Here is a 27551-nt window from a genome sequence, read left to right on the forward strand (position 1 = left end):
GCCAAACGCCACCAGTGCTGAAAAGCAAACCTTGTTCTATCCACTCTGTGTGGCTAGAGAACACCAGGTTTTAAAATATTTATGTTTTTGAATGAGAGTATCTTTCCATAGCTGAACTTAACATGGTAAGTTGTAGGAAGAGGCTCTATCTTTTTAAAAAGCTTGCCTAAATAAAACATAATTAGGGCTATAAAACACATAACATGATATGACCAACTATTATAACATTAGTAATACTACTTTGCATAAACTACTATAATAAATCATATATATATATATATTACTCAATATGATTTCATGCATGGTAATCGCAAATAGACATGACGAATGGAAACCCCTTTGTACAACTAAAGATAATAAATCCATCAATACATAAGTAAACAAACCTGAGTATAAGCCTGAAAATACACTGCCAATGCTGGTTTTTTGATGTCACAAATGAGTATTTCCAGTGTTGTACTTTATCTCTACAATGCTGACATTTCCTCATCCGTACAACGAGCATGACGCCAGCTAACTATTCAATCTCTTCTTGTGAGCCCTACATGAGACTACACAAGGCCAGCACTCCGTAAACCAAACAGCACCACACAAAGGACTGTGCTGGCCTTGTTGCCTTCCTCCATTCTGTCCCTCATTCTGCATAACCTGATGTGTGCGCAGACCCCGTCCTCAGAGCCCAGTCCAAAGCCACCCTGGCCCCCAGTGGCCCCGTTCTGAGCTGGAGCAAGCGTTGGCTCTCAGAACTGGTATATCCCACTCATCCACTTGATTCTCCTTCTGTGCTCTAGTCCTCCAAATCCACCTAAGAGCCAAAGGGTATCACTCACAGGGCCCTGCCTCATGCTAGGAAGAAACCTTGACTCCTAGCCTGGCCTGGAAGACACGGGAGACACAGTCCTGGCCCAGTCCCCTCCACCAGCCATGGCCCCTCCCCACTCCAAAGCCCACACGCACCAGGCAATCTGCCATCACCATGCTCTCTCTCTGTGGAAGGCTCAAGAACTAGGTCCCGTTCACGCTCTCACTTGGCTCTGGCCTGCCCACACATCACTGGCTCAGAAAGGTCTCCCCAAATCCTCTTTGTGAAAGACAAGCCCTTTCCCACTCCCCTTCCTGCCCCTTACCTGCTTCCTTTACCACTAAGCTACAACCATCATGGTTCAAGACCTTCTTCCACTCATGTTAATTGGGTCTCTGCATTCAGTAAAGCCTCAAAACATTTCTCCATTGAAGAGTGAAAATGTTTTTCATCCACCCTTCAGCCTACACATGGAGGGTTCCTATACAAATCATAGAGAGAGCTGGTAAACAGGGCCAGGGCCGCATCTCCAAATGCCCTTGGCCGGCTTCCGCTCACCTTGGAATTGGAGGTGGACTCCAGGAAGCACAGTCTGTTGCCAAAGCCTTCGGCCGCCAAGCACAGCTTCTGCTGCTCTTTGTGAATGGTGGCAGTGCACTGCAGGACCACCTCGTCATCCTGCAAAGAAGAGGAGGAGAAGGAAACAGTGAGGACCCCCGACTTGGCTGAAGCATACGAGGATAATGCAACTCTGTGGCATTCTTTGATGTGGCTTAAAGACAACATGAATTGATTCTATTAGAATAACACAATGGAGTTTTACTGTTATATTTGTGTGTACGCGGGCGCGCGTGCGCGCGCACGCGCGCGCACACACACACACACACACACACAGTGCACAGATTCCACCACTCCCTTCTTCCCCTTGTTTTCAAACAGCATTTGGGGAGTTTTACAATGCTGTGCACATCCAAATGTGCATAGGTGGAAAAGAACACGGAGCCATGTGGAATAAGAACTACTGTCAACTTGCAAGAAGGCAGCTGGGAGGCAAAAGGAAGGCTAACATTATCCAAAACAACTGCAAGTTTTCTGAGTGATTACAGATCCCAGCAGCAACTTGCCTGGGTAACTGTGAAACACGGTGTTCACGTAAGCACACGGCTTCAGCATCAGCATCATCAAGAAAGGATCGGATGCATTTCTAGGACAGCAAACAGTATCAAGAATGGACCAATCTGAGTGTGGTAGCACACACCTGTAATTCCAACTCTTGGAAAGCTGAGGCAAAATGATAGAGAATTTGGAGCCAGCCTGTGCTTCATAGCATGTTCAAGGCCCGACTGCCCTATCCAGTGAAAGTCTGTCTCACAAAGACCATGAGCAAAGCAAAGCAAAGAAACAGATTCTAATAGCAGCACACAGGTCATCCTAAAGATTACAAGGGAAAACAAGTCAATAACGCAACTTCTGGGTTCTTTCGACACGGGAGGTTTGATCAGATTTGACACAGAGAAATGTTTCAAGTGCACAGAGAAATCCATCTGTGAGTTCAAATATCTGAAAGACAAGCCCGGTTTCTTCTCAATTAAGGAAGCAGGGTTACAGGAAGAACTGCACATGATCCAAAGCAATGCACAGGGGGAGTGAGTACAGCCACAACGAGGCGGGCTGCCGTGGGCACAGGCCCTGGACCTCCGTGCCAGTCTGGACACAGGTGGAGTAGGAGCATATGCAAAACACCAAGCTTCTGCCACGACAGAGAGCCCAAGTGCTTACACAGCGACTGACACTCACACGGCACAAAAGAGACACCAAACTAATGAGCACTGTGGTTCTTTTGTCACACCTGACCAAGTCCCAAGTACCAAAAGCCTAAAGAAAAAAAAAATACCATATGGACAGTGCCATTTCAACCTCAAATACCCAGAAGGGTACATGGCGAGTAATTAAAGCATAAATAAATTCATCGAGCCTTTCAAATCACATTGAAAATCCCTTCATCAAGAATACAGAAGAGCAAAGGTGACGGGAAGGTAATTTTCCCCAAGCAGAAAACATGTTTTTGTTATTGTTTTGTTTGGCTAGTCCAAAGAAAATTCAGGATCCATCGTTAAAGCCCAACTCGGCTTTGCATCTTGCAGTGCTGAACGCCTGGCTTTCCACGAGAGGAGAGCAACTGTCTCCACAGCTCACAGCACCGGGCAGGGACAAAGCCCAGGGTTTGGTTTTTTTTTTTTTTTTTTGTCATGGGGCTTGAACTCTGGCCCTGGACACTGTCCCTCAGCTTTTCAGTTCAAGGCTATTGCTCTTATGTGGTACCACATAAGCAGAAAAGGCCAGAAGTGGCACTGTGGCTCAAGTGGTAGAGCACTAGCTTTGAATTGACAAACTGGGGGCCTCATGCATGCAAGGCAAGCACTCTACCACTAAGTCACCTTCCCAGCCCCAAGGCCCAGATTTTTAACAAGCAACTTCTAACTCTCCACCAGAGCTTGTTCATTTCCAGTGAACACTGGTTTTCCCTGAAAAGTCATTTGCTTTCTCTCTATATATTTTTTAAAAGCTTGAGTTTCAACTAAAAGTACATGTGAATGTAAAATTCATGTTCAGCAATGGCTATCATAAAAAAATCAGAAATTGCTTCCTGCAGTCTGCCAGATCAAAAATCCATGGTGCTTCTCAAATATGTAGTATAATGAGAAAAAAAACCAAAACCCTGACACAGTAGATGCTGCCAGAATCTCCAAGGCCTTTGACTGTCTTATCTTTCACATGTGCTAGGGAACAAACTCTAACAGACAAATGACACCCTTGGGTAGAGGAGAGGGAGTGTTGTGTTTTTTTTTTCCGGTTGCTGTAGATTACCTAAACACCATTTAGTAAATAATTACTTTAATGCACTAATTAAAGACAGGTTGGGAAATGGGAATAAGATGGCAGGGAAGGAAAAAGGGAAGATGAAAGCAAACCCCAGCCCAGGGACAGCCGGGATGGTGAAGCTACTGAACAAAGAGGAGGCAGGCACGTTGTAAGTCACCAAAAGTATGGGGTCTCTCCCGGTGGTACAGGCTTGCCTGCCCCTCATTCTGCCCCCTTGACACAGCTGTTCACAGACATGGGCGGACTACAGTTCTGTGTACAAAGCCATCCATGGCTGTAAAACCAGTTATCTAAGCAGTGTATCCCAGCAGTATCTATTATCCTGAGCACCCCCTCTGGTCTCTCCCCCATGTTATCTGACACATATAGTGAGTTGCTTGTGGGGTTCTCTAAGGGGAAAGTTGTATGAGGGAAAGGACGTTGCCCTGTTTAGTAATAGTTACCTCTCTGGCCCCCAGGAAGCATTAATCAGCTATCTACTGAATGCACACAAGGAAGCACGGATGGTCTCTCCTCCGAGCCCGTCCACGCGTGACAGAAGCGCTTCCCGGCTTTCTGCCTTTCTGTTGTTGGTAAATAAGTCTCAAACAAAAGATCCTCAGCTGTTTTTGTTCTTCTTGCTGTTGCTGTTTGGTTGTGGGGCTTGAACTCACAGCCTAGAGCTATCTCTGAGATCTTTTTGCTCAAGGCAAGTGCTCTACCACTTTCAGCCACAGCACCACTTCCAGTTTTCTGGGGGTCCACTGGAGATCAGATTCCCATGGACTTTCCTGGCCAGGATGGCTTAAAAACTGTGATCCTCAGATCTTAGCTTCCTGAGAAGCTAGGATGACAAGTGTTAGCCTCCTGTGCCAGGCCCCTGGGTTGCTTTGATACTATCATCTACAAGCATTTGAAGCCTTGGAGGATGAACCTAAGAGTCTTCATTATTCATCTCCGACTATGCCCCCTCTGATGTGTGTCAGCAGCAGCAGAGGAGATAAGGCAAGGGAACAGCCCAGCAGTTATGAGGAGCATGGGCCCCCCACCACACCCACTTCCATGGTGTTCAACTGCCTTTGGAGGGCAGAGACAAGATCCAACTTGTTTGCAAGCATATCTCCATTGTGTACCACCATGTCAGATACATAGAACATGCTAGAACATGCTAAAGGAGCGACTGTGGATCCCATTCCACCTCTGATCTTTGACAGATGGAAACTGTCTCTCTGTCTCTCTCAATCTCTCTCGCTGTCTGTCCAAGGTCAGGGCTTATGTAATTGTCCAACATAACGGTATGGTACAACCCCAATAAGTGATTTTCACGGTTTGGTGAAGCCAAGAAACAGGTCAATATTGAAGGAGAAATTTCAGAGCTGTGACAAATTTTATAACCTAAGAAGCCACTGATAGAGCTCGATGAAATGGCTGGAAATAAAGCCATGTGTGGTCCCTTGATTGCCTCCTATTTCCCTAGAAATGTAACAAAATGTTGCAGACAACCGCTCTCCCCGCATAAGGTCTGCACACATGGGTCATATTAACTCCTGAACACTCAAGAGATGCACTGAGAATGGCTCTGCTCGTTATGAAGTCCCACTCATGGTGCCAAGATCCCTCGCTGAGCTCTCTCCAGGCCTGTCTGCCTGAGGCTGACCACACTCTGGTCTTCTCTCAGGGTGACAGCACAAGAATCCTTCCAAGGCTGACTGTCAGGCTCTTCTGGAACTAGTGTCTCCTCCAGGAACTAGCTGTCTAGGTCAGACTACATTCCACGAAGAAAACAAGTGCCCAATAGAATAAGTGCCCGAGCTAAGTACCTAGGGCGATGAGAGTATTCTCCGTCTTAGAGAACGGGGCATGCTAAATGCTCAACAAATGGAGGCTGGGCTGAATTCCCTTTAATGAAGTCTCTTGGGCACTTGCTGGTGACTTGAAAACTAGTTTTCTATGTCTGGGTATGATATATATGGAGAAAGAACCCAGAACTGGACTATTGTATTCCAAGCATTTCTGTGATGAATAAATAAGACATGATTTCTACATCCACACGCTGCCAAGTCTGTTGAAACAGCTCTCAGTCTGGGAAAGTCACTCTCAAGCCACACCACCAACAGCTGCTTTTGAATAGCCATGAATTGCTGGACAGATATTTGCCTGGGATGTAGATACATGCTAAGACGTGTGTCTAAGTGCCAGGGATTCATCAGTGAAAGAACCAGAGTTCTCCAAAGGAAATCAGGCTGCCATGGTGGCAAAAGGGGAAAGCGAATAGACAAAAACATAATTCATTTGTAATTATGTTAGAAGATGGGGGAGAAAAAGCTCAAAAGAATGTAAGAGGATTAGCAATGTGATAGTACTGTGGAGGTGGGCATTTGATAAGAACTGACAGGGATGCAATAAGAGGGAACCCCTGGGCCATGGCTTGAGGGAGAGACAGGCCATCAGCCTTGTGATTGCGTTGGAGGGGAGGGGAGGGGAGGGGAGGAGAGGGGAGGGGAGGGGAAGGGAGCCCCTGATTTTTTCTTGATCTTAGAATTTTAGGCCCTATAAATGTGAGAAAACAAATATCTGTTGTTTAACCCCCCCCCTTAAAAAATAAAGTAAGAAATACTCATCTAGTACACTCCAATTTAAAACACTGGAGCCGCTAGGATAGAGAGATGATCTTCTGCTCCTTTGTAAAAGACTCTGGAAGAGCTTGCCAGGAGCCTGTGGCCTCCTCCTTCTCATCTGTAACTTTCTACAGGCAACAAATCCTCTCCTCTGGGCTTTCAGAGAATTCCTTTCATGGGTGGATCAGCTCCCAACGTCTTCTCTGCGTGTTCATCTTCGAAAGAACGTTCCCTGTGTGGAAGTGCCTCTCCAGTGTCTCTGCCTCCAGGGCCCCTCCATCTCCATCCCTCCTCACCAGCTTGGCCAGCTCGCCTCCATCGCGAGGCTCTGCCGGCTAGGCAGATGGCAGCATCTGCCTTCCATAGCTGGTTTTCTTCTATGGCATCCAAGATGCTCACATGAAATTCACATCAGAAGTGTGGACCACACCCTTGTCAGCCAACCCACGGATACACTGTCACCACCAAACAGAAATCAGAAAAGCGTGAAAGTGCGCATGCACCGTGCAGTGCCAACGGCATCCTCCACAAATGTGTGCTCAATAAATAGGTTGAATGGGTATTTTTTGGAGAAAAGAAGTTGTACTTCAAGCACACCCCTTGTTTCTTGGATGCCCTTCATCTATGATAGGCAAGTCCCAGCTGTCCATGTTTGTAAATGTACCACAGATTGACCACTAAGAGACCAGGAAGAGAAGCCTCCCACAGAAACACTCTGCCCCCGGTGTGTGCAATGAACGACAGGTGCACGTTGACCAGTCGATCACCAACCAACAGGCTCAGGAAAAAGTGACCCGCCTGGCCCCTGCTCGTGATTCTTATTCATCATGTGATAACACTACAGAACATTTGAGGGAAATCTATCCTTCTCCTCAATCAGATTTTGATTTGCAGCAAGATGATCCCAATTCAGACTAGAGGGTGACTGCCTAGCAAGCCCCAGCTCTCTACCAGATGATGAACCAACCTTCCTTCACCATCCCTTCCAGTGTCACATTCTGTGATTCTGTGAACAAGCCAAGGAAAGAAGTGAGAGTATTCCTCCCTTGCACATGCACATTTAACGTGCTTTCATGTAGAGAACTATCTCTGGCTTTATTTTCAACAGAGCAAAGGAAAGGCAAGCCTTGCCGACGGAAGCCACGTGCGCCTTCCGCCGTGGTCTGACAGCAGCGTGGTTTGCATCTCACAAACAACAGAGCTGAACAAGTCAGCCATGGCTGTGCGCGGAGGACTAGTACTACAGAGTTTATACACAGAGACTGTGGGCGCTGAGGCCGGCAGTCCCAAGGAAGCTGGATAATGTCCTCCAAGGGGCGGGAGAAACTGGACCGGAATGCCCATGTGTCCAACAGGGTTGAGCTGTCCTGCCTGTCTCCTTCCAGCCCACCAGGCAGAGCCAGGAGCTGCCTCTGAGTATACAAACATCCCATCGGCGCCTTTCCTGTCCAGCTCGACACAGCAAACCGCTCTGCTAGAAAGGGACGCCACGTGTCTGGCTCTCCTCCCTCAAATCAGGAAAGCCACCAGGGCGCAGCAAATTTACAGCAGCCATAAAGTCAACGCAAACACTTGCAATCCCTCCAACCCCAACTACCACTGACCAACATGTGCAGAGCCTGGCTCTCGTCCGGGCCATGGGCAGCCTCTCCCAACCAGAGAGGACTCAGCAACAATCCAAAGACTGAGAGTTGGACATCCACAGAGAAGGCACTGAATGCCTGCCTTCAATATTGCAAAAGCAGTAATCCTAGCTACTCAGGAGGCTGAGATCTGAGATCCAGCCCGGGCAGGAGAAGAACATGTCTAACGAAGGAGAGAATGAACAAAGGCGCCAAGGCAGGCAGAGCTGCCTTCTGTATTTGAGAAACAGAAGACGATATGTGAGATTGGTCAGAAGTTCATCTACCCTCCAGTCAAACAAAACATAATAATAATAAATGGAAGCCATTCCCACCAACTCCACCTAAACCTTAGTGAGGATAAACTAACTGGGATGGACAGGAAGCATGGAACACAATGTTTCCGGAAACAATGAGGCACAAGAAATGCCTTTGGGTTCATAAATCCCTGAAAATAAATTATGTGCTAAAACAGAACGAGAATTTAGAATCCAAACTACAGCTGGGAGCCGGGGTTCCCGGCCTATAATCTTAGCCAGTTAGGAGTCTGAGATCTGAGAATTAAGGCTCAAAGCCAACCCGGGCAGGAAGGCTCATGAAACTCTTAGCTCCGCTTAACCACCAAAAAGCTGGAAATGGAGCTGTGGATTAAGTGATAAAGCACTATCCTTGAGCAGCAAAAAGCTCAAGGACAGTGCCCAGGCCCTGAGTTCAAGACCCAGGCACCAAACACAATTTCTTCAATGTGTTCCAATTTGTGCTTAAGGGATGTAAATCAATCAAGAGACAAACAGACTAGTCTGGCCATCAATGATATCATCCCAGGGCCTGGTGGCTGCCCAAACTTCAAAGAGCAAGAGACTGAAGCAAGGGTTCAACAGGCTACACCCTTAGGTCCCATACTTGCAATTACACCAGAGACCACTGCCTGTTATTTGACAGAGAATGAGACAGCCTGCTATGAAAGATTACTTGAATTTATTTGTACTATTCTGAAATATCTGTATTCATGCAGAGCTGATGATAGGCATCTGTACGTATGACTTTGTGTCTACAGGATACATTAGGTACTGATTGGGGGCAGGGTGCATGCAAGGAAGGTTAACCCTTCTCTTCTTCCTCACTAATGAAGCACGGGAAGTTCTCAGCCAGCCACACTTCTATTGCATAATCGGTGTTAAAATCCTGAAAAGAAAATCACAGCATACTGCTTAGCCCAGGTGAAATAAGCCTTCCAAAAAGACTACACTGTGATGAAGGGGAACTATAAAGGGTCCGTGTTGAGGAAGGATACTGTACTGAAAAGAACATTCATTTGCATAAGTGACATATGATATGGGAGAAAGATGGAGAAGTAATTATAGAGACACATTTCAAGATCTGAATCTATATATCCTGAATTCATTATTTCAAGATAGACAATTGTAAGTGTCTGTGTGTATATATTGGTGCTAAGCCTGGGCACTGTCCTTGAGCATTTTTTTTTGCTCAAGGCCAGCACTCTACCAATTCCACCTCTAGCTATTTAGTAGTTAACTGGAGAAAAGAGTCGCATTGATTTTCTGCTCTGGTTGGCTTTGAACTGCAATCCTCAGATCTCAACCTAAGTAGCTTAGAATTACAGTGTGAACCACTGGTACCCAGTAAGGCCACTTCCTTTCTGAGAACTCTATCTCTTTTTCATATCACACAATACAGTGACCACTCGTGAGTTGTTTATGTATTTGGGGAGGGGTGGTATGATACAGAACAAGAACAAAAGTTTAGGAATAGATATATTACATTTGCATATAAGCAGTAATATGGATACACAGCACACCATTATAAGAGAATAAATGCCAAAGAGTTTTCAACAAAGGCATGCAACTGGATACAATCTCATTCATATAAGTAACTTAAATAGTGTTTCTGGGGCAGGTTTTGTCATGTGTCTTTCCACTGTCATATTGATGGGAGAGTTTCCAAGCTCTGTGTGTATAAAGATCACATCTATAAAGTCATAGATTTGTGTGGGGATAATAATGCAGTAAGAGTGGGTGCTGCCAACCTTCATTTGATTTCTGTAATTAGCAAAAACCATTCAATGATGGTCTTTCTTGCTAATTATAAATGTAATTCATTAATTAAAATACAAATTACCATCCAGTGGCACCAATCACTACCACTTGCATATATTTCTTGGCTTTTCAGTAACTCAGTTTTCTGGTGACTAGTTGACATTTCAGCTGGGGTAGGTTTTTTTTTTTTTCTCTATCTTGGACATGAATTAGTGAACCAGCAATTTATACCTGAGCAGCACTGTGTCCATGCTACAAGGCAGGTTGGACAATGAGGGAAGGTGGTACCACCAGTGACAACAACAACAAACAAAGTATCAACATGCTTGCACTCATCCAGCTTCCACTAGTAAAAATGAGTTTGTACAAGGGGCAAATTTACTATACAAGCTTGAACACTAGAGTTACACTGGCTTAGCACTGAACTCACAACTCTACCACTTTTCAAGGGAAAGATAATACAATGAATGAAAATATAATAGCCACACACCATGAGAAGTACAAAGCACGTGTGTCACAGAAAACCCTTAGGGTCCAATGGGACAGCTTGGCCCTGATCTCTATCCATGACACCAGCTCACCTGTCACTCTGCTAGGGGAAGTGACATGTCCTATAATAACTTGCAGCAATTAGGAATTGTATGTATTAGGACTTGTGAGTTACTAATTTCTAATAACTGATCTGGGTGGAGTGGAAAGAACGTGACTCTTCAATGAGTTTCAGGCCCGAGAATTGAGTCCCAGCTCCCTCCTTGTCCACCCAACACTCATACTCTTTCATCTAGGAATGCAAATGAAACACTACCTTGGAGGATTGAGGCAAGGAATTAATCAAGAATGTAATTCATACCAAATACCCAAGGGCCCAGGATAGAAAAGAGTCTAAATACCTGTTTCTTCCTTCTTGTGATGTAAAGATTAAATTCATTTACAAAACTCAGCGAGGAACAAGGCCTTGCACCCAGGGCGCTCACACCCTGGGAGGAGATGGATAATGAGAAACAAATACTCTACAGTGTAACAGGGAGCCCGATAAAAGCCAGGAATAGAGGGACAGCACAATCCAGACCAAGGGTAATGGGGTGCTGTGGGATGGTCAGTGCTGTGGGATGGTCAGCTCTGTGGGGTGGTCAGCGCCGTGGGGTGGTCAGCACTGTGGGATGGTCAGCGCTGTGGGGTGGTCAGCTCTGTGGGATGGTCAGAGCTGTGGGATGGTCAGCACTGTGGGATGGTCAGTGCTGTGGGGTGGTCAGTGCTATGGACAGTCAGCACTGTGGGGTGGTCAGTGCTGAGGGATGGTCAGCACTGTGGATGGTCAGGGCTGTGGGATGGTCAGTGCTGTGGATGGTCAGGGCTGTGGGATGGTCAGTGCTGTGGGGTAGTCAGCACTGTGGATGGTCAGTGCTGTGGGTGGTCAACACTGTGGGGTGTTCAACGCTGTGGAGTGGCCAGCACTGTGGGATGGTCAGTGCTGTGGGATGGTCAGCACTGTAGGATGGCCAGCACTGTGGGGTGGTCAGTGCTGTATGGTGGTCAGCACTGTGGATGGTCAGTGCTGTGGGTGGTCAACGCTGTGGAGTGGTCAGCACTGTGGGATGGTCAGCGCTGTGGGGTGGTCAGCACTGTGGATGGTCAGCTCTGTGGGTGGTCAACGCTGTGGGGTGGTCAGTACTGTGGGGTGGTCAGTACTGTGGGATGGTCAGCACTGTGGATGGTCAGCTCTGTGAGTGGTCAATGCTGTGGAGTGGTCAACACTGTGGGTGGTCAGCGCTGTGGGGTGGTCAGCACTGTGGATGGTCAGGGCTGTGGGTGGTCAGCACTGTGGATGGTCAGCTCTGTGGGTGGTCAATGCTGTGGGGTGGTCAATGCTGTGGGGTGGTCAGCACTGTGGATGGTCAGCTCTGTGGGTGGTCAGCGCTGTGGATGGTCAGCGCTGTGGATGGTCAGCTCTGTGGGTGGTCAGCTCTGTGGGTGGTCAGCATTGTGGGGTGGTCAACGCTGTGGGGCGGTCAACGCTGTGGGGTGGTCAGCACTGTGGGTTGGTCAGCGCTGTGGGGTGATCAGCACTGTGGGATGGTCAGCGCTGTGGGGTGGTCAGCACTGTGGGGTGGTCAGCATTGTGGGATGGTCAGCACTGTGGATGGTCAGCACTGTGGATGGTCAGCTCTGTGGGTGGTCAATGCTGTGGGGTGGTCAACGCTGTGGGGTGGTCAGCGCTGTGGGGTGGTCAGCGCTGTCAACACAATTTGCAGATCCTATCCCCAATCACATTAGCACAACCTTTTCTATCCTCATCCATATTGCAAGCAGAAAACCCGGTGATGTATGAATTCTCCGAAGATTATTGATGAGAGGAAATAAAACCAAGAAGACAAGCCACAGCTCATGTTGACTACGTCTTTGAAAAACAAGATTGCGTCTGGTGGTGAATGACATTGGACCGGGGGTTCCTCCCTTGGGATCGATGGGCTCTCCTTCCCTAATTACTGATCATCTTCCTCTTACTGGTCGTCAAACTCCACAGAAACCCTAGAAGTACTTTCTGGCTGAGAAGCCTACATTTATGGGAACCTCTAAATCTGTCCAGCTAGTAAAATACCCTGGACTCTTTCTGGTTTCTGTTCATTAACTTTTTGTATTTATTTTTACTTTATTCATTTTGTTCAGTTGGTTTTTTTGGTGCCAATACTGGGGCTTGAACTCAGGGTTTGCACACTATCCTGTAATTTTTCCCTCAAGGCTGGTGCTCTACAGCTTGAGCCATGCCTCCACTTTTACTGGTTAACTAGAGATAAGAGTCTCACAGATTTGTCTGCCTGGACTGGCTTCAAACCATGATTCCTAGATTTCAGCCTGGGGAGTAGCTGGGATTACAGGCGTGAGCTGCCAGCCCTGGATGCTGCTTCTGTTTTCTTGCCATATAATCCACTGCAGGTCTCCTCCCCTGCCTTCCCCCGCACTCCCCCAATGTCTTTCCTCTCCCCCACCACTACCAAATTCTATTCCATTCAACCACCATGGTCAGCAGGGTGGTTCAGTGCACTGTCATCTGAGCCCCTAGGGGGTTGGGAGTCGCGGGTGGGACCTGATGTACTGAGCCTTCCAACCCTACTAGCACCTGGCTGAGCCTAGACATCTGAGTGGGTTGGCTCTTCATGTCCTTCCTCCTGGAGTTGGGGAAACTGCTCTGCTTCCAGATCTGCCCTGATTGGGCGCCTTCCACCATGCAGGAGCCACTTGGACACTGTGCTCTTCAGGACTGCCTGAAACTTGACAGGTAGAGTGTGGTTGTGGCTAAGATTTCAGAGAGTCAATGACACCTTGCCTGCTCACAGGCTTAGAGCTCTGCAACGACTGAACACATTGTTTCTCCTTTCTTCTCAAGCAATCTTGTGGGGGGCAAAAGCCAAGAAAGAAAATTAGGGCATGGATTGTTGGGAGGGGGAGAATCTGGCTTTCAAATTAAAATGAAAAGCAGATTCAAATAAGAGTATTCCTGCCCATCACCATTTGAGACAAAATAAAAATTGATGAAGGGTGGCTTTCGGTGAAAAACCAACCATCAGTTGCTTAGCCATACACAGGAGTTCAAGAAGTAATGACGCTGCCCCATTTGGTAGGAAATGGAAAGACTTGGAAAAAAATTATGTTAAGTGAAGTAAGCCAGGCCCCCCAAAACATAGGTCCCATGGTTTCCCTTATTTGCAATAACTAGTATAGGGCTAGAATAATCTTAGCAGACAAGCAGAAAAAGTCCAAAGCTATACACATATGACCATATAAGATGATGCAAAGTGAAATGAACTCCAAGATAGAGACACAAGGTTTTTTTCTTTGTTGCTGTTGTTTTTAATGTACTGTGTGATTTTTTTTGTTTCTTTTGTACAAATTCTTCCCCTTATGGTATAACCCCTGTTGTCACTGTATTAGACTCCGGTGCCCTGCATCTTGTATATACATTTTTCTAATTTGGGGAGGGGAAGGGAAATAATAAAATGCTGAAACAAGGATACAGGTTGACCCATTATAACAATGAGATGTACAAGACACTATGTTGAAAATGAACTTTACAACTTGGAGGGGGGAGTTAAGAGGTGGGGGGGAGAAATAATGCTCCATAGGAAATGTACTCATTACCTTACTCATGAAACTGCAACCCCTCTGTACAGCATCTTTATAATAAAAAAAATTTTTTAAGAAGGCTGTAGCTCCAATAAAGACTCTCATTCATGTGCAACAACATCAGTGGCCGGATACTTTCAACCTTCCACTGACTGGCTGGAGTGCTCGTGACACCAAACCACCCCAAAACCAATAGGGTATATAGCAAGTCAAAACCATGACACAGAATCTGACCTCTGAGCAAAATCCAAATCAAGCGCAATCTTCAAAAAAAGAATGAACATAATCAACAACCAAGTTGGGAAACTCCTGGGCAGAGAGGAAAATGCAATTCGTTTTCAAATAAGCAAGAAATCACCAGTGTTCTAGACAACTCATGATGCCGCCTGAGTAACGGATGTCTAGGATGTGTGAACACAACCTGCCCTCAGAAGGTCAGCATTGTGAACCCAGGTACGTAGGTCTGCCGGTGTGGACTGGGGACCAGGAGTGATAAACCCGCAGGGCGGGGCCAGCTGCAGCCTGTCCAGCATGCACGAGGCCCTGGATACCCAGCAAGGCGGAAGGAAAGAGGTGGGGCCTGAAACACAGTATAAAAGGACCTGACAATAAAGCTACTTCTAGAAAAAAGAACACATTCAAGAACTATTGACTGAAAATCCATGTCAATTCTATATAAACAGATAAGGCAGATAATAACTGTCTACTTTTTTCTTTTTTTTAAATTTTTTATTGTGAAAATACCATACAGAGGGGTTACAATTACACGGGCAAGATAATGAGTATATTCCCCCCCATCCCCCCTACCTTCCCCCCTTCCCTCCCACGCCGCCAAAATTGTAAAGTTCGTTTTTCGACATAACAATTTGTACATCTCAATGTTGTAATGGGTCCATCTGTATCCCTATTTAAACTGTTTTTTTCCTTCCCCTCCACAAATTATACCAACATCAAATACAGTGAAAGAAGGGTTATACCGTGGGGGAGGGACATACAAAGCAACAAAGAAATCATCTTATAAATATGTTAGAAACAATTGCATGAAAGAAAAATCATTTGAATCCTTATCTTGGGGTTCATTTCACCTAACATCAACTTATCTGACCTTTTCTGCTTGACTCAGACATATACTAGTTATTGCAAATAAAGGAAACCATGGGACCTATGTTTCTTTGGGCCTGGCTTACTTCACTTAATATAATTTTTTCCAAGCCTTTCCATTTCCTAACAAATGGGGCAATGTCATTCTTTCTGATGGAGGCATAGAATTACATTGTGTATATATACCACATTTTCTTGGTCCATTCATCTACTGGGGGGCATCTGGGTTGGTCCCATATCTTAGCTATAGTAAATAAGGCTGCAATAAACATAGTTGTGCTGTCTACTTTTTTTGTGCCCTTACGAGGCTAGAACTCAGCTCTTGGGCTCATGGCTAGCACCCTAGTCCTTCAGCCACTCCACCAGTTCTGTCTTTTAATTTTGGTAAGTCTCTTGGAGGATCTGTCTGCCTGGGCTGGCTTCAAGCCACAATCCTCAAATCTCAGCCTCCTGGGTAGCTAGGATTATAGGCATGAGCCACCAGCACCTGACTTGGTCCTTGAGCCCCTACTCAGTTTGTATGCTCAGGACTGGCACTCTATCACTTGAGCCACACCTCCAGTCCAGGTATTTTGCTGGTTCAGTGGAAATGGGATGTTGCAGACTTTTCCTGCCACGGCTGGCCTCGAAACCACAATCTTTGAGGTCTCAACCTCGTGCATAGTTTACGATTACCATTGTGTGCCACCAACAAACTGTAGTGGCTCTGAATTAGTCTAGAACCTTCTCAGATCAGGGTTACCTTTCCAGAACACTATCCTTGAGTTTTCCTTCTCTGACCTGTAGCCTCTTTTAAACTCTTCCATCTACCCACACCCGAGTCTAAATTTGTGGAGACCGAAACTTCCACAGCGCAAACACTTCCCTGGGCCTTCTAACCCACTTCCTTCCAGGCCCTGACAAATACACAGATGGAGCTGGATTCGATCCCACACCTGCAGGAGCAGCTTTCCCCTCTGCAGCCTGGGTTGTACCTTGCCCATACAGGCCTTCTGTGTGGCTTCCAGGCAGTGCCTGACCACCTCCAAACAGAACCAATGCCTCTAAACACGCTGATCAGAATGCCAATGCCAGCGATCTCCAACATGTACTGAGACAGCATGGAAACATGGAAGGATTTACACACACTTGTCCAACGAGACCGCGAACCCCTTGGTTTCTCTGGGGCAGACATTCTTCAAGAGCTTGGCTGTCATTACTGGGTTCAGGCTGGAAGCAAAGAGCCACCAAAATGTGAAAAAGAGGCCTTTTTTTCTTCTTCTTCAAGATTCCTACATGCCACCTGACACATGAGCATGCACGACTGGCAAGACTTAGAGCAGAAAGGCCACCTGTCACGTGTGACCCTGGGGATGTGCCCCTTCTGGTGAGGCACCTGACAGTGCTCTTCAAAGAGGAGTGCCCTCCCGGACTCTCTGTTCAAGGGGTGACCGCACCCCTATGTCCAGCCCAGGGCAGTCATGGCCATGGGACTCCTCGCCCTTCTCATTGTGACAGAGAGCCTGAATAAACGTGATAGACGGAGGGAGGACAGGCTCAGTCAAAGGGTTTCACACCTAGGGGTATCTGGCCAGTCCCACGGACTTGGGAAGATTGACATTACGGTTGGGAGGGTCTGTTCTTCACCTCATTTGGGTGGAAACAGAGAGGAGATCAGAGATGGGGTCCATGAAGCAGCTGTGGCACCTCCACTTCCGGACTTTTAATGGTAAATTGGAAATCAAAAAGTCTCTCAAATTTGTAAGCCTCACACGGAGCTGCGGTTCAAGTGGTAGAGTGCTAGTCTTGAGAGGAAAGAGAAAAGAAAAAAAGCTCAGAGACGGGGTCCAGGCCCTGGGTTCAAAAAGAAAAAAAAAAAATGTTGAGCAAGGCAAAGTCTGACTGGAAACACCAGGAAGGGGCACTGTGTGATTACCCAGCGCCATGAGGGCAGAGACGCCGCCCTCCTCTGGTTGAGTGACAGCTGTTGTTCAGAATGGCACTTTCTGCTTTTTGGTAAACATTATGTAAGGGGAAAGAGTCCATCTATATGAGACTGGGGGGAGGGGAGAGGGAAATTGGTTACGCTTAACCCTTTCCCACAGCCAGGAGGATGGAAAGGACACATGAACTTCTGAATCATGATGCTTTGAAGGGTTTCCAAAATACAAAAACAAAAACAAAAATCCATGTCTGCCTACAATCACCTACACTGTTGTGAGGGGCGTACTTTTCACAGTGTCTAAGAACTATTTTCAAATTAAACTACATTCTTGGGTATTCAAAAGGAAAATCAAGCCAGGCACTGGTAGCTCATGCCTGTATTCCTAGCTACTCAGGAGACTGAGATCAGAGGCTTGTGGTTTGAAGCCAGCCTGGACAAGAAAGTCTATGAGGTTCTTAGCTCCGATTAGCCACCAAAAAGCTAGAAGCAGAGGAGACGCTCAAGTGCTGGTGTTGAGCCAAAAAGCTCAGGGACAGCGCCAAGGTCCTGAGTTCAAGCCCCAACACCAGCGCATGCGCACGCACATACGCGCGTGCACACACACACACACACACACACACACGCGCGTACACACACACACACACACACACACACACACAGAAAGGAGAGAGAAAAAAATCACAAACCCATGAGCTTCTTAATGACAGGGACCATAAATACATCAACTTTGAATTCTAGGCATATTGAATTCTGGGAATGTTTTACAATTCATGCATAAAATATTGTCAAAAGGAAGAATGATTTGAGCATCCTGCTTTAATGTCCATATAACTAAGCACAACTGACAGACTATCTTGGAGTTTATTCTAATGTCCAGAACACTAACCTTGAATCTAGCAGCTGTTCAGTATTCACAACAAAAATAAAAGCAATGTATATTTCCATGTATGCGTGCAATATTCCAATTTGCATAATTCAACCCAGCACCCCTTAGTTGAGAAACCTGAAGTCTTTCCATTGCAGAGTATGTAAAGCAGAGATTTTCACACCTGAAGTTCAACACCACACCCTCCTCCCCCAAGCATATAGATCAGAGGCAAACTCCTGCTATTTCATACATTCTCCATGGAGAGAAATTCAGCAGGGAAATCAAGTGCCAAAAGGCACACACAGCCAAAACCACATTCTGGGGAAATGCTACAAACTGTCCGTGAACAGCCAAGGTGTATGGAGATTTGGGAGTGTCAGGGGGAGCTTCAAAGGGTCCACTGAGCTTTGTTGAAAATCACATGGGCAGAAGGAGCCATGATTCTTACTGTAACCCTGGCTACTCACTCAGGAGGCTGAGATCTGAGGATCATCCAAGTCAACCTGGGCAGGAAAGGTCTGTGAGACTCTTTATCTTCAAGGAACTACCAAAAATGCTAGAAGTGGAGCTGTGGCTGAGGTGGTAGAGCACTAGCCAAGAAAGAAAAAAAAAAGCTCAGGAATAGTGCCCAGATCCTGAGTTCAAGCCCCACGACTACCACAAAAAAAAAAAAGCTGGAAGTCGTAATGAGAGAGAAAGAAGCACCTAAAAAGAGAAAAATAAGAGAAAAAAATAAAGCCATCTAAAACCATCCCTTACATCATGAACATCTCTTTCCTGCTAAAAACAGGACAGCATTTTGTTCAACAGATGAAATATACACAAGAAAGATGTCCTAGGAATCGCAATTAAACCCCTAACTCCTCCCAGTGTAAGGGAACACCATCCAGGCATTAAAATGAATTCAGATAGCAAATGATCTCCTAGGGCCTTGCTTTAACAAAGGTCTACCTCCTGTCTGCAAAGCGGCGGGTCTGGTTTTTGGTTTTCTTTCGATCTCCATATTCCTTGAAGGTTTCAGCTCCTGGACTTCCTGGTTTTCTTCTTCTATATCTTGTGCAAAGCTGACAAAAATATCAGCCATGCATGGTTTCCACTAAGTACCCCAAGGAGGGAGCACAATCAACCAGAATGCATCTGAATGCTGAAGTACCCTCAAGCATCATTCCCAACCATGCCGTCAGGAAAACTGTCTGCTCACTTTTCTCCCATACAATAAGCAAGGTGTTACCTAAAGTCAACTCATAGCCAACCAAACTAAAGACCATCGGCATGCTAGCAAGACCTCAGCTTTTTTTTTTTTTTTTTGGCATCTACTGGGGAAAATGAGCCATAAAAATTTTGAGTCATAAAAGTTGACTCATAAAATTCCTAACAAATTCACATTTTACAGGGAAACAATCGGTTTCAAAGGCTCATGAATGCTACCAACGTACAAAATCAGCTCATTCATGAATAAGGCAAAGAGACTTGAACTGGACCCTTTCCAAACCCTGAGACTATTTCTGTACCCTCAGGCGATTCACACACACACACACACACACACACACACACACACTACTTCCTGACAGTCACAACCATAGGACACTAATAATTTGTGTGCATTCTCTCCACCACACAGATTCTTCTGCAGGGCTTCAGTGAGCACCAGAGAGGATGCAGAGTGCATTCCGCTGCATGAGCTATGCTGGTGCTCTGCCATCAACACACAACCAGTCACACGCGCTGCGAGACACCATCCGCTCCAGCAGCCCGGGCACACACACAGGGCAGGCACACCTGTCTTGGACCTGGCTCCCGGCAGTGCTGGCCACAGCATAGGCTGTCAGGAGGTAACTGTCCAGTACATGAACATGGGAGATTCCAACATTAAATAGCCCAGCTCCAAAGTTACTAAAGCCTAAGGAAAAGCCAGAACCAGGGCGCCTGGTCTGATGCTCCCCGAAATTCACAGTAAGGATGCTGGTCCTGGCGTCTGTCTCACTAGATATGCATGTGAGCTAAGGGCTACCATCTCTCAGGTCTCTCTGAAGAACCCAACATCCTCTTCTTCCTTCCTCCATGTAACAGGCTGTTGGTAGGGTGACATAGCCATCCCTGCCTGATGCAGCCTGGGTCCCCACTCCAAGCCGCTCTGGCTATTTTTACATCCCTAGGGCTTATTTTAGGACTAGGCAGCCTCTGGCAAATGAGACATAAACCAGAGTCTCCCAGGGAGAGAAGGCTTTGGAAAAGCTTCTCTCTCTTCAGAGCAAAGGCTCCAAGAAGCCTGGTCTTTCCTCAGGGAGGATGCTCAGGTGCCCTGTGTCCATCTTCACGACCGCCACCAAGTATGGAAGAGCAGAGAGGCAGGCTGCCCGTAGGTCTGGCTAGCTCCACCTCCAAATTCACCATCACCTTTGGGTTTAGTAGCAAGATGTCATCGAAAGCCAAGGAGGAAATTCCTGCCCCTACCAAGGGTGAAGTTCAGACTACAGGTCCACAGACACTGCTGAATGGCCACCACAGCCACAGAAGGAAGTCAGACCCAGGGCTCCACAGGAAACCGGAACAGGCTTCATCATCTGACCCGAACCAAAACAGTCTAGGGGTTTGATAGTAATCCCATAAGCACAATCCATAAGTCCCCATTTTTCTTAGCAAAGATTCCTCTCCATGTTTACCCACCATCAGAATGAACAACAGCCATTAGTACACCAGCATCGTATTAATCGTTCCAGGAGTGACAGGGAATTATTCTATTCTAGTGACATTTCCTGAATGGAACAGCAAAGAAGAAAAATGGGTGTGCAACCGAAAGCATCCAAGTGACTTTTCCACAACTTAGCAATGTCAATGATACAGCCACCTGAGTATCAAGGTGCAGATTTTATAAGCTGCTAAGTTATTAGTCACTAAATGATTTTAAATTTGGCCATTAATCCTCTTGTCTCCATTAACTACAATTTTATGTCTGAATGCCACAGCAATAAGCCCTCTGCACCAAACAAATACAATAAGGCCTGTGTTTGGGATGCACAGATCTAAGGTATGAACCTCCACTCCTGCAGACAGACAGGGGACACCTTCTAGGGGACACAGGAGAGGCAGTGGCAGCTGTCATTGCTGTTTGTCTCGCACAGCACTGCTGCTATGCCCACCTGGTATTGGGGTGCACATGTAATCCCATTACCACCCGTATGAGTTCTTCCTTGGTACCAAGCAACTCAAGGCGCTTTCGGCTTCCATGAAATGGAGCCCTCCGAGGGTCATATGGCTGCTGTACAGCCAGAACTCAACATCAAGCACACTGTCGCTTTGTAACAAATAATCGTTCCAGACTAAATTTTTCCAAATATCCCTCCTGTCACTTCAGGCATATCCAGTCTTGAAAACACTGTCATTGAGACACTCATATCAAGCAAACAAGTAGATCCGTGAGTTAAGTACATAGGACCCTTGAGCAGTCCCTGGGGAGAAGGTGACATCATGATAGTGTCACCAGGAATTGTCGTGACATGGCGCAGGGACTGGGAAAAGCAGTGGCATATAAGCCACTGAGGGAAAATAATCTTATACAAATGGCTCTGATAAACAGAAACTAAAGCCGAGGATTGGCCAGGAGCTGATGGCTCACATCTGTAATCCTAGCTACAAAGGAGGCTGAGATCCAAGGAATTAAGCTTGCAGTCAGGTCAACCAGACAAATCTGACAGACTCATCTCCAACAACCCACAAAAAGCCAAAAGTGGAGTTATGGCTTGGGTGGTGGAGTCCCTACCTTGAGCAAAAATCCCAGTGAGACTATGGAGTCCCAAGTGCAAGCCCAAGTACCAGTACCCACATGCACACATGAGAATGTGTGTGTGTGTAAACCACACACACACACACACACACACACACACACACACACAGAAGAGGACAGGAGGAAGGGAAGGGGAGAGAGGGGAGATCTAGGACTTGCATTAGAGAAACAATCACAGAAGTATATTAAGTAGAAAACACAAAAGAAGCAATACAAGTAAATATGGGGAAAAAAAACTTCCAGGGCTGGGAAAGTGGCTCAGTGGTAAGAGTGCTTGCCTTGCATGCAAGAGGCCCTGGGTTTGATTCCTCAACACCACATAAGCAGAAAAGGTTGGAAGTGGTGCTGTGGCTCAAGTGGTAGAGTGCTAGCCTTGAGCTGAAGAGCTGAGGGACAGCACCCAGGCCAAGGGTTCAGGCCCCATGACCAACCAAAAAAAAACAACTTCCCTACTAAAAACAACACTACAAAAATGAACCAATGTGTTCTTTATTTTAACCTATCGGTCTAATCCAGCAAGTAAAAAGAATTCATAACCAATAATGGCTAATGTCTGGGGAAGCCAGCCTTATTTACATGGACAGAAATGTAAATTAGTCTCAAAAGACCTAAAGTGTGTGCAGCTTTGATCTCTTTAATATTCTTCCAAGAGATATGTATGTGTACATGTATGTGTGTGTACACACAAAGCACTCTTGTACATGCATGTGTAAGATGGGGCCTGGACGCTGTCCCTTAGCATTTTTATTCAAGGCTGATACTCTACCACTTGAGCCACAGCTCCACTTCCAGCTTTTTGGTGGTTAAATGGAGGTGAAAGTCTCACAGACTTTCTTGCCTGGGCTGGCTTCAAACCACAATGCTCAGATCTCAGCCTCCTGTGTAGTTAGGATTACAGATGTGAGCCACCAGTGCCCAGCTCAAGGAATTTTTCTTACGAAAAGCATTTAACTAGTTCTTAAAAGTATGTGGGTAAGGTTAATTCCTTTCATGCTGTTTATAATGGTGAAAAATCATGAACAATCTAAATTTGAATGGAATGGAATGCTATAAAGACATTAAATTTACCCAAAGCTAGCACAATTTATTAATATCCATGTAAGATGCCCATAATATAGTTTTAAATGAAGAAAGTTTACACATAGTTTTTCAGCAATATGGGGTCCTTATCTCTAGATGATAGAAATAAGCCAGAAGTTCCATTTTTCTATATTTCTGTAGCATATGCTGGAAGTCTTTCAAACAACACTTTTCTAAACAATGACAAAGCAGACAAACACTGCAAAAGCAAGACAAGATACATCTGCAACTTTATAAGTGCTTAGTTCATCAACCACACAAGTCAAGTGGTATTATCATAAAATTTGTAAATGATCTTTGTGGCCCTGTACATATGACTTCCAAATCTTTTATTTTCCATTTCTAATTTCCCTCCCCTAATTAACTTCATTTATTTCCATCATCAGTTTTAACCTAACTCTGTCCCACACAGAGGGTGACACTTCCCTGGGGTGGGAATGCTACTTATGGGACATCCATGGAAGTCATAGATCTTGCTCATTAGAGTGAAATGGAAGTCTGTGTGAGTTACCAAGAACCGTCCTTAAACACATACCACAATCACTCAATCAAAGTGGAAAGCATTGGCATGCGGGCAAATCAGGCATGGGATCATTGATATTTCTTAAAAGTGGGGATCATGGATCAGAGACCGGTCAAATGGATACATGATAAACCACGGGGAAAAAAGATATTGCCATGAAATTGCCTCCTGGGAAGGAAATGACAACCAGTTAGTTTAGGAACTGGATCTGTGGTGGGAAAAGTATCAGACGAGGCACAAGGAAGACTCGAACCCCATCCCTCTTATGTGGCTAGCTAGCAGGCCTGCAGATCCTCCCAGACAGAACATCAGCTCTGAAAAGCATCAGAGGAGGGTTATGAGTGCAAACGCTAGTTATAATATTCTTCCAGCCTATAAAACTGAACCTGTCTACCAGCTCCCATGATGGTGCTAGTTCCTAAAGCAATCCCCTCCCATCATCTACACCAGGGTCCAGCCTCAGACATCACCTGTCTCTGAGTCAAACCCCAGCCTGGCCCAGCCTGGTCTGCAAAGATAACAAACCCACCTGAGACTTCTCTTGAGTAGTGACAACTAACTCCCTAAATTCACTCACCCTCCCACACTTGCCAAGAAACTGCACAACACACCTCAGGAGCTGTGGCACACTGAAAGGTAAGAATACCTACTGAGTATAGCCAATCACTCATTGATAATCTCGATTACTGTCAATAATCACGACAGGGAATCAGGCCCAACTGGGGCCCAGTGGTTCTCACATGCCTTCGCTGTTTGTAAAATTTTATTCCTACCCGGGGGAAGGGGGGGAGGGACTGTGACATTAAAACCCACACAATGCCATCACACGGGCAACACAGGCTGTGGGGAAGGACCCCTGTGAGGCCCAGCACCTGCAGGGAGGATGAACGGAAGCACATGATCTGCACACAGACCAGAATCGTCTTTTTTTTAATTAAAATAAAAGTGGAGAGGAAAGTTTCCAGGGATCCAAGGGTAGGGAATGAGCAAATGCCAATCAAATGTCCTAACATAAATATGTCCTGGAGACACAATGCCCACTAGTTAATAATATTGCATTGTATTGGGAATGTGCCTACAGTAGATCTCATGTATTTTCAACATATGTATACTCTCTCTCTCTCCCTCTTTCTCTCTCTCCCTCCCTCTCTCTCTCTCACACACACACACACAGGTGACTACTCTTTATGAAGCAATGGATAGGTTAATTAGCTCCTGATGATGGTACATGAATATTAAAACATCACCTGAATATTTGACTATGTAAATGCATTTGTTGATTATGCCTTAACAAAGCTGATGAAATTAGGAGGGCATTGCCAAAGCCACGTGCATTCCACCACATGTTCTAAAAACATCCTGAGATGCACGCACACTCAGCATTGCAGGTCACCCGCTGGATGATTCCAGAACTTCTCCAAGGAAATCATGTGTCTTTTGCCTCTCAGCATCTTATTTTATGCAGTGGTACATAAAGGGCGTCAGTTGAGGAGAATGCACGTGCATGTACACCTGCACACATGCACGGGTACACACACACACACACACGGGTACACACACACACACACACACACACACACACACACAGAGGAAATCACTCATCAACCACAATAGCACAGAGCCTTGTACATTCCAAATTGTCACTATTGCCAATAAACTAGAATCTGCAAACTCCATGCGAGATGGCACCTGTTTCATCTCCATTAATTGCTGGCAGAGAGAACTCTGAAAGAGGAGCTGCTCCCCACTTGATCCATTCAGACAGAAACAATCCCTGAACACTCAACTGGCAACAGCAACAGTGTTCCTCATGCACGAGTTCCTCCCACAGCTCCACAGCCACCTGTCATCCATCCTTCCTGCATCACGCCAGCCTCACCTGGACACAGCAAACCTGAGTCCTTTCGCCATCCCAGAAGCCCAATCACCCACAGCCCTGCTCGACTGGACCATCGGAGGGCAAGACAAAAGAAAACGTGAGTACACTACTATCATTCTGTTACCATGTGCAAACTGGAAAAGACAGAAAGTGTCTGGGGCTCAAGAATTCTACCGGAGATCTTCAGTCCCTTTTATGCTGCCATAATGAAGTACCTCCAAGAGCATCATATATAAAGAACAGAAAATGTATTTTTGCACAATTCCAGAGGTTGGGACATCCAAGATGAAGATATGGGCACCCAATGGATAGAGAGTGGGAAGCCTGGGTACTGAGACCTCACCCAGAGGTGGAGGAAGGCCAGAGACCAAAAGACCACAATGCTGGTGCTGTCTGTCTTTCCTAAAGGCCATAATCCTCACTCACCACCTGACAACCACACCTTCAAGACCTGAATACTCAATACCTTTATGGTGGCAGTATCTGAATTTTGGACAAACCTTAAAACAGCTGAAATCTGAACACACTCAAACCATGTTAGAAAATGTCCAGAGTGAATCACAACAAAGTGCCGTGAAGTATGCTGCAAACCTGTTGAGATCTCACAGAATTCATTTCCACTGGTCTTTCCCATCATTGGCTTCTTCCACAGAAGCACAGCTGTGGATGGGCAGGGCTTGATGGAGGCTTTTCAGGACAGATAAAATCCTGAGAACCATTTATAACATCTCAAGAACAGTCATTATCCCCACAGCCTCAGCAGGATAAAGGGAACACTATGATACAGCATGAAGTGTTGTCCAGCAACCAGTGAAAAGCCATCCAATGATTACTATATCTATACAGACTACCCTCAACACACATGCAGACAGAAGTAGTTATTAGGGTTAAATGGTTGTGAAAAATGATCCTTTTAAGAAAATTTGCATTACGTTGCTTTATCAAGTCATTCCTATAGTAAACATTCAATAGCACAAGCTCACCTCTGTCCTCTTGACTTCCATTATGGAGCTAAAATTCCAGCTCAGGGGCACTGTGTGTGTGGATGTGTGAATGTGAATGTGAGTGTGTGTGTATGTGTGTGAGAGAGACAGAGACAGAGACAGAGACAGAGAGACAGAGAGACAGAAAGACAGAGACAGAGAAAGGGAGAGAGAATGTCAAACTAGACTCAGCCATGTGTGGTCATTTAGGTTCTCTGCTCAAGGCTGGTGGCATTCTACCATTTGAGCCACAGCTCCACTTTTGGCTTTTGGTTAATTGGAGGTAAGAGTCTCATGGATTTTTTTGCCCAGGCTGGCTTTGAACTGTGATCCTCAGATCCCAGCCTCCTGGTACCTAGGATTCCAGATAAGAGCCAGGAACACCTACCACAAAGGGACATTTTTTTTTTTTTGAGTAAGAGAGATGTGCACGAAATAGATGGCCAACTTCAGAATATCTGACAGAAAACTGAGAACAAGCTTCCATTAAAAAGTAATTTTTAAAATGAATCTCCATGTATCATTTGTAAAGAAAATGGACCAGGGGAAATTTCAATTATGCTAAGTGATCATCAAATTTACTCCCAGCGGTGAAGTGCTCTTCATCAAAATGTGGCAGTCAGAAGGACCTGCTATTCAGATTGAGTGACGAAGAAATGAGACGTGAGTGTCATCAGACACAAAACAATACCCGTTAGTTCTCACACACCCATGAGAGGAAAGCTGAAACACTGTGTGTGCTAGTAGAAAACAGATGACTTGGATGGAAGGGATAAAAATCTCTCTCGGACAAACAGAAAGAGGAAGGGTGGGTGAATGGAGTCCTAATATTCAATGTACACAGGTGAAAATAGGTAAACTGAGGATAGAGGTGAGGTTGGGAGAGATGGAGCAGAAAGAGCAAGATGCATGTGCTCAGAGCCTGACATATGGCATTGAAACCTCTTCATCCAACTACCAAAATATAATATAAATAAGTAAGTCGATCGCTTTCTGCCTATCATGAAGTTCCCACTAACTGATAATCTCTCTGGAGTCCACCTTCAGGTTCATCCTTAGGGGTGTTTATCCCTTCTTCGATTGCTTGGTGTAGCCGGGACTGTTTGATATTCTGTACTCACGTGCACTGAGCGCTGCCTTTGCTGGGAAGACATGCAACCCATTCTGATAGCTGACCATTTAGTCATCTGATAGATGAGGCAGCCAATCAGCAGGAGGAAATAACTAAGGTAAGACCAAAGGGTGCTCATGCAGACACAGCCCATCCTCCTGACACTGCAGGTCAGCCTGCATCGGCCGCCACAATCTGCCCCTTGCACCATCATC

The 27551-nt window shown here is 45.9% G+C and overlaps 1 protein-coding gene across 1 annotated transcript in view; it reads right to left on the bottom strand.

Annotated features, from left to right (window-relative positions):
• Nucleotides 1-27551, bottom strand: part of Ryr2 (ryanodine receptor 2) — a 427229-nt gene that overhangs the window by 299580 nt on the left and 100098 nt on the right. The window contains exon 2 of the mRNA XM_069990607.1: nucleotides 1361-1480. Coding sequence (XP_069846708.1) covers nucleotides 1361-1480 — 120 coding nt within the window. The remainder of the gene's footprint in view (nucleotides 1-1360; nucleotides 1481-27551) is intronic.

The sequence above is a fragment of the Dipodomys merriami genome, unplaced genomic scaffold (assembly GCF_024711535.1).
Source record: "Dipodomys merriami isolate MVZ:Mamm:240054 unplaced genomic scaffold, mDipMer1.0.p SCAF_4, whole genome shotgun sequence".
Classification (NCBI taxonomy): domain Eukaryota; kingdom Metazoa; phylum Chordata; class Mammalia; order Rodentia; family Heteromyidae; genus Dipodomys; species Dipodomys merriami.